A 7,631-nucleotide genomic window follows, 5' to 3' on the forward strand; every position below is an offset into this window, starting at 1 on the left:
CATTTAAATACATTATTTAATTGTAATAAATTTATTTGGATTTATTCCTGCTTTTTTGTTCTCTTTTTATGTATTTTCTTTTTGATCCCCTCATATCCTGTCCTTTGTTAGACTGAGTTTTTGTCTTTGTTCCACGTATTGTTATTCTAATGGTTTGCAAGTTTTACGCATTTTACTTCCAGGAAGAACAAAATTTTACAACTATGCTCAACATTGGAAGTATTCACATTCGATGCAAATATTAGAGTTCCATTATAAAGTACAAGTAAGAAAAAGTTCTGAGGTATAACTCCGAAAGGGACAACTACATTTTTTTTTCGTTTTGTCTGGAGGTGAAGTTTTACATCACGCAAAAGTAACCACTTCAAAGTGTACAACTCGGCGGTATTTAACACATTCACAATGCTGTGCAACTACCAACTCTATCTAGTACCAAAGCATTTTCATCACCCCAGAAGAAAATCCTGTATTCATTAAGCAGTCAGTCCCCATTTCCCACTAACTATACAGTATGTTTTAAGTGCAATGCAGCTACCGGGATGTGAACCCGTTTTGTGCTTCCTGATTGACCATCTCTCTTAGCTAGCGAGGCCTGATTTTTGTGATTCACAGCAACAAATTCTATCCTACACAGCTTCAATTTGCCTCCCCCATCAAGTTAAAAAAAAAATCTAAGCTTACTGCAACACTGTTTGCTGAAATTGCATTTTAAATATTTCCAGTCCAAACCAGTACATAGACTATGGGAATATGCTTATATTAATATGATTTCTTTCTCATTGGAGTCAGTGGGAGAAAATTTGCAGATTTCATTTTATATTCAAACAAACCCAGAACAGAAGGGTCTGTCCGCTAAATGTTTCACATTTGTTCTATCTGACTGTTGGCTACATTTTCCCCTGTCCCTTTTCTGTATCCTTGACGATTTTATCATTTAAAATGAAATAATGCTCTCACGCCGGGCCTGATTTGTCGCGAGCAGCTGCCGCCCCCGCCACATCCAGGGGGCGGATCCCAGCCTACGTCACGATCACTTCCGCTGTCTGGCGGGGGCGGAGCTGGAGACCCGGGAGCAGCAGCTCTGACGGTCGTGGCGGTCGGAGGTTCAAGGTATCTGCTCCACCGAAGACCGTGCGAGCGCCCGGAGTGGGTGAGTGCGAGGCGGCTTATTTCCTCGGGTCCTCCAGACCCTGGCGGTGGGGTGAGTGGCCGGGCGTGGAGGGGGCGTGGGAGGAAAGGCAACGATTTGCAGGAGGCGGGGGGTTCTCGTTAAGGGATTTTCGGGTTCGCCCCTCGGGAAGGGGTGGAGCGGGCGCGGGCACGGGACCTGCCTGCAGAGTCCTCGGCCCTCCCTCCTCCCGAAGAGGGGGTTTCAACCTCTGTGGCCGACCTCCTGCGGGTGACGCGGCCGCGCACTCGAATGGCTTGAATTGCTGTTCGAGGAGGGAGTGGTGGTCGCGGCCCTCTCCCTTTTCCCTCTGCCGCTCTCCCCCCACCCCCACCCTCAACCCCACTTCTCCCCTTCTCCTTCCTCAGTCCCTTTGTGGAACACCCCACGGCCTGCCTTCCCGCATTTTGCCGTTGTTTTGCTGAATGGTAAATGGTTAAGGTTGCTAGTAGGTAACAATGTTGTTCCCGGGAAGAGAATTGTCAGGAAAAAAAGATATATATTCCCAGGGAAAAACTATACCCGGCTCCTTTTCTACCCCAACTCACCCTTCCCTGCCACATAGGTTTGGGGCTGCTGTTTGAGCTGATGACACTTTCCTGTCTCTCATTATGACATTGCGGCCCCCTTCGCCTCCCACCCTCTCTCCCTGTCCTCCCTGCACCCTCCATCCCCCACCTCCTTCCGTTCATTCTCATATGCCCTCCTGTGCATCCCCTTTCCCACCAGCACCCTCAAGATCCCAGCGCTGTCCCAGCCCCCATGTGTGTGCCGGCACACACACACCCTCACCCCCTCCAGTTCTTCCCCCCCCAACACTGCCTGCCACATACACACCTCCAAGACAGGCCCCCCTCCCTCTGCATGCTCTGGCCAACACACACACCCTCTCCTTCTCCCTGCCTGCGAGACATATACACACACACATATCCCTCAAGTGCTCCCCACTCCTGCTCCCTGTCTGCCACATGTGCTCCTTTTGCCAGTCCCCATGGCCACGCACACTCAAACTCACACTCATACAAATTCTTCTCCAAGTACATATTACCATATTCTCACATCCAGACATTCTTTCATTTCTGGCCCTTGTTCCACACACACGTCCTTCTCCACTGCTGCTTACTGCCCCCCATCAGCCCCACGGCCCACAACATTTGCTCACACTGATATTGCCCCATGTCTGCCTACCATTTTGATGCACACACAAACTCACAGACACCATTCTCCAGTGCCACCATACCCTCCCCTGCCTGCCACATGCACATAAACACAGGCACCCCTCCACAGATTTTTACCTGCCACTCATATAACTCCACATACACGTTCTCTTTTTCTCATATGCACCTCTGTCCTCTGAAGCCATCCCACCCATCCATACCTGTCATTTTCACACTTAGACCCAGAAGGATCTCATTCAAACACTTATATCCCCTCCTGGTTCCGCTGTGATCTACCTCTCCCCCTATAAACCCAGACATCTCCCCACTGCAGGATGACTGGTCCCCCTTCCACCTGCCCCTCTCCTTCTGACAGACATGTATGCACGCACACACATGCGATGATCCATAGTTTCCACTCTCTGCCAATTTGCATTTCTTCTGTGTATCTGTGGGGCTCTGAAAAATGCAGGCACTCCATAAAAAAACCCACAGCAGTCTTTCCTCTTCCCACATTGGTGCAGTTCCAAAGTGCTTCACCCACCTTCTGAGCGTCCGGTCACCCCCCACCTTCTGTCAGATTCTCCCTTAAGTCTGACTCTCCTACAAGCACAGTTTTGTAATCATTTTGCCAACATTAAAAATGTGTTCCAGGTCTACACCTGACAGTCACTGGAATGCTACTCCAGGCCTTAGAAGAAAGTGAAACTAATTTTAAAGGCCCCTTATTCTTTCTGTTACCTGCCTGCTGAAGTGAAAATAAATCTCCCTGCTCCTTTATTCTGAACTGATTTGACTTTCCCATCTCCAAAGCGTGTGCAGGGAGCCAGGACCCTTGGCACCTGAGCCCCAGCTGTGTTGGAAACCTTCCTAAGTCAGAGCGATGGGTCAGGAATCTAGCAAGCCTGTCTGGCCCAAACCAGCAGGAGGGTATCAGTCCAATACAGGCAGGAGGTATGGAAGAAGGCATGCTTATGTCAGTTTCAGGCCTTCCACGAGCCAGCAGCACAGGATTTCCGGCCAGAGAAAGACAACCTCCGAAGTCCCAATGCACAGATCCGCCCCCAGTCAAACCACCAAGAGGAGCCGGTCACCGTTTTCCACCACTCGTCGTAGTTGGGACGACAGTGAGAGCTCGGGAAGCAGTCTGAATGTTGATAATGAGGACTATTCCAGGTATCCGCCCAGAGAGTTTAGGGCTTCGGGTGGCAGGAGGCCCATGGCTTATGGACATATTGACTTTTACGGGGCGGATGATAGTGAGGAGGAGGGGGCTGGGCCTGTTGAGCGACTGCCAGTGAGAGGGAAAACTGGCAAGTTCAAAGAGGATAAGTTATATGACCTGGAGAAAGGGGCGAGGTCTTTGGCTGGGGTGCCACTACAGTTCTCTAGTTTTAAGCATGACGTGAGAGAGGAGCTTAACAAGTTAGACCCAGCCCCTGCAGCAAGAGGCTCTACTGGCAGAGCTGAGTTAGTACAGCAAAGTAGCAGGGCCTTGCAGACATCTTCTGCCAAAGGCAAGGTGACTATGACTGGTGACAGCCTGGGGAGGGAGAGACAGAAGCAGAATTTACCAGAGCGTCCTGGCAGGGCTCCTGTGAGTATTTGTGGTGGTGGGGACAACACCCTGAAAGGTTCAGAGGAACCAGTGGTAAGGCCTAAAATCAGAAATATGGCAAGCCCAAACTGCGTGAAACCAAAAATATTTTTTGATACTGATGATGATGATGATGATATGCCACACAGTACTTCCAGATGGAGGGACATGGCCACCACTGATGAAGTCCCCTCCGATGGCCTAGTGAGAAGAGGCAGAGGCGAAAGTTCAAGTGGCTACCCTGGGCCAAAATACCCTGAAGAAAAGAGAGAAGCAAGGAGTGACCAAGTGAAACCAGAGAAGGTGCCAAGACGACGGCGCACCATGGCTGACCCTGACTTCTGGACCTACAGTGATGATTACTATAGGTACTGCGACGAAGACTCCGACAGTGACAAAGAGTGGACCGCTGCTTTGCGTCGCAAGTATCGAGGGCAAGAACAAAACCTGTCCTCCAGTGGCGAAAGCTGGGAGACGTTACCAGGAAAGGAAGAGCATGAGCCCGAGCAACTTGGAGCCAAGGCCAGTGGCAGTGCCAGCCCTGTGGCTGGTGCCAGCGCTCGCAGCAATGGCGGCAATTACCTGGAAGAAGTTCGAGAGCCCTCTCTTCAGGAGGAGGAGCAGGCATCCCTGGAAGAGGGAGAAATCCCTTGGCTCCAGTACAATGAAAATGAGAGCAGCAGCGAGGGGGATAATGAGTCTGGTCATGAGTTTATGCAACCTGGGGTGTTCATGCTGGATGGAAATAACAACCTGGAAGATGACTCCAGTGTCAGCGAAGACCTAGAAGTGGATTGGAGCCTCTTTGATGGATTCGCGGATGGACTAGGAGTGGCTGAAGCCATTTCCTATGTGGATCCCCAGTTCCTCACCTACATGGCACTTGAAGAACGCCTGGCTCAGGCGATGGAGACTGCCCTTGCACACCTGGAGTCCCTCGCCGTGGACGTGGAGGTGGCCAATCCGCCTGCGAGCAAGGAGAGCATCGATAGTCTGCCCGAGATCCTGGTCACCGAGGATCACAGCGCGGTGGGTCAGGAAATGTGTTGCCCGATTTGTTGCAGTGAATATGTGAAGGGGGAGGTGGCGACAGAGCTGCCATGCCACCACTATTTCCACAAGCCTTGTGTGTCCATTTGGCTTCAGAAGTCAGGCACCTGCCCCGTGTGCCGCTGCATGTTCCCTCCTCCACTCTAAAGACCAAGGTGATTTACTCCTGGTCTGATCATTTTCCCCATGCAAAATCCACAATACTGCAGGAGCCCTCTCAAAATTAACAATTGAGATGAGAAACCAATCAGTCAATTAAGCCAAGTCTGTTGATTCCTTGTGATCATTTCCAATGTGAAAATTGTTGTGTATGATTGCATTAAAAAAATCACACTGTCTTTTAGAGGTTAAAAAAGAGAAAACTAAACTTTCTAAATGCTACTTGAGATTGCATTAAAGTACATAAATTTTCTAACCTGAAAGTTGCAATAAGTTGCATTTCTTTTCTTCAGTAGGATGCTGAAGTTGCTGTTAACTGTATTGTCAAGTTTCTCTGTTAAATATGTCCAAAAGACATAATCATTTTTGTTGCATGTTATGGGTTAACATTCCTGTAATTGCAGTGTGGTAAAAGCTTATTAAAGTTCTCCTTTTGGTTTTACATGGTATAATGGAATTGTTTGGTTTTGTCTAAAACAGTGGGACTAAGTGATTTCATGATTAAGCCCTTGCATTTGCATAAAAAGTAGAAGCTTTTGGTGTTCCTGACAGAAGAAAACCTTTCCTTTCATTGAGAGTGTTGATTCCAATAACAGCAGCAAAAAAAAAAAAGGTAATCATTTTTAAAAGTAGAAATCAAGTGTCTGGTTGTCAAACTACTACCAAGGAAAAGGGTGGAGAGAGAATACCCTGCCTAAGGGAAGAAAAGAAGCAATGAGGAAACATGGTAATAGTGAAGCATGTTGGGAGGGATAAATCCAGAGTGTAGGTGGGAGTGGGTTAAAATCACATTTTAGAAAAAAGGAACACTCAGATGGGATGGGGAAAAAATAAAGCTGTATGCGGATTACATATCTTAACACAGTGACACAGGGATAGCAAAATCTATGCCAGTCAAGTGCTACCAAAAAAAAAAAAAAAGAAAAGAAAATACAGAAACTCACCTCATAGAGTAAACAGATTTTAACATTTGGCCATATTAGTTTCAGATTCTCTCTCTCTATATATAATCTCCATTAAATAAAAATTTCCTGGCATAAGTGAAGTTTTTCACCCCATCACATTTGGCTTCTTTCCTTCACAGAGGTAAGCAATACCCTGGAGATAGTGTGTTTACTTGTCTATGTTTTTAGATATATGTATGTGTGTGTGTGTATATGTATATATGTATACAGATATCTATAACCGATATAGAAAATTTATGTTTTTAAAATGGTTATAAGTGATAGAATGTATGTATCGTTTTGCAACTTGATTTTTTCACTCAACATTGTTTTTCTGAGATTTAGTCATTTTAATAGATGAGGATCTAGTGCATGCATTTTAACTGCTGTATATTAACTATTCAGTTGTATGGATTATCACAGTTTAACCATTCCCCTATTAATGGACATTTAGGCACTTCCCTGTATCTTGCTGCAGTGAACATACTAAGAGTCTCTGTGCACATGTGTAAGTTTCTCTAGGGCAAGTACATGGAAATGGAATTGCTGGGTTGGAGCCTCTTCACCCTAACTAGATGCTGCCAAATTGCTTTCCTAAGCGAGTGTACTAATTTATGCTCCTACCAACGGTTTCCAAGAGCTGTTTGCCCACATCTCCAGCAGCCTTGATAATGTTGGGTAAGATTCAACCTCACTGTAGTCAGTGACACGTAAATTGAAATAGTAGCAAAACATACCATGTCCGTTAGGAAACAATTAAGTTTTTCATTGTGGTACTATGTAGTTTTGGCCAGGATGAGAAGCAGTGGGGACACTCATATGCTGTTGGTGTGAATATACACTATAGCAGTGATTTTGGAGAGTACTTGGGGTTGTAGCTGTCAGAACATAAAACCGGTGCATGTCCTTCAAGCCAAGTTGAATACTTTGGTAGTATAGGATTGCTACTATGCAGCAGTTAAAAATTGTATGTACTGATGTGGAACGATCTCTAAAACATAATGTTAAGTTAAAAAAGCATATTGTAGAGCAATATGTACAGTCTGGATGTGAAATAAAACTTTATGCAACCAAAAACTTTATATGAAAATGTCTGGAAGGCTCCATACCCACTGATGGCAATGGTTCCCTCTGGGGAGGGACAGGGGTTTGGGGGAGAGGAAGGAGGCTTTTATTTTCACCCAAAGTAATTAATTGGCTTGACTTTCTTTTACAATGTCAGTATATTCATGAATGTTAGCCAAGTAAGTAAAACATTTTTTTAAATGGCAGTTTTAAAAAAGCAAGATCATTCTTATTCTCTCATTGTAAGTATGGAGACATGGGCAGAGGCCACAGTCCTTTGTGCTGCTGCTGGCCAAGACCAATAGCTGATGTTTATGACTTTGTTTTTCCCCACCCCACTCTGGGTTCCCCCTTTGCCTTCAGCCAGCATCTTGGCTGGTCATGGAGATTCAAGAGTATGAGTCATTGGTGGGGGTGGGGCAGGGTTTTGGTGGTTCCAGTTAATCTTTGCTGTGTCCTGATGGGCACCAAACGTGGTATGATAGCACCAG

The 7,631-nt window shown here is 46.4% G+C and overlaps 1 protein-coding gene across 5 annotated transcripts; it reads left to right on the forward strand.

Annotated features, from left to right (window-relative positions):
- The first annotated feature begins 1,019 nt into the window (after window positions 1–1,019).
- PJA1 (praja ring finger ubiquitin ligase 1) lies at window positions 1,020–7,172 on the forward strand. Of its 5 annotated transcripts, XM_077146408.1 has the most exons (3): window positions 1,025–1,150; window positions 2,980–3,501; window positions 4,072–7,172. In XM_077146408.1, exons 2-3 carry the CDS (start codon window positions 3,209–3,211, stop codon window positions 5,117–5,119), a joined length of 1,341 nt encoding a protein of 446 aa, XP_077002523.1. In that variant the 5' UTR covers window positions 1,025–1,150; window positions 2,980–3,208; the 3' UTR covers window positions 5,120–7,172. The 5 variants fall into 5 exon arrangements, with proteins under 5 accessions (XP_077002521.1, XP_077002523.1, XP_077002518.1 ...); XM_077146406.1 differs by having other exon boundaries at window positions 1,020–1,150; window positions 3,307–7,172; XM_077146403.1 differs by having other exon boundaries at window positions 2,980–7,172.
- Window positions 7,173–7,631: the final 459 nt, after the last annotated feature.

Source organism: Tamandua tetradactyla, chromosome X (genome assembly GCF_023851605.1).
Source record: "Tamandua tetradactyla isolate mTamTet1 chromosome X, mTamTet1.pri, whole genome shotgun sequence".
In the NCBI taxonomy this organism is placed as follows: domain Eukaryota; kingdom Metazoa; phylum Chordata; class Mammalia; order Pilosa; family Myrmecophagidae; genus Tamandua; species Tamandua tetradactyla.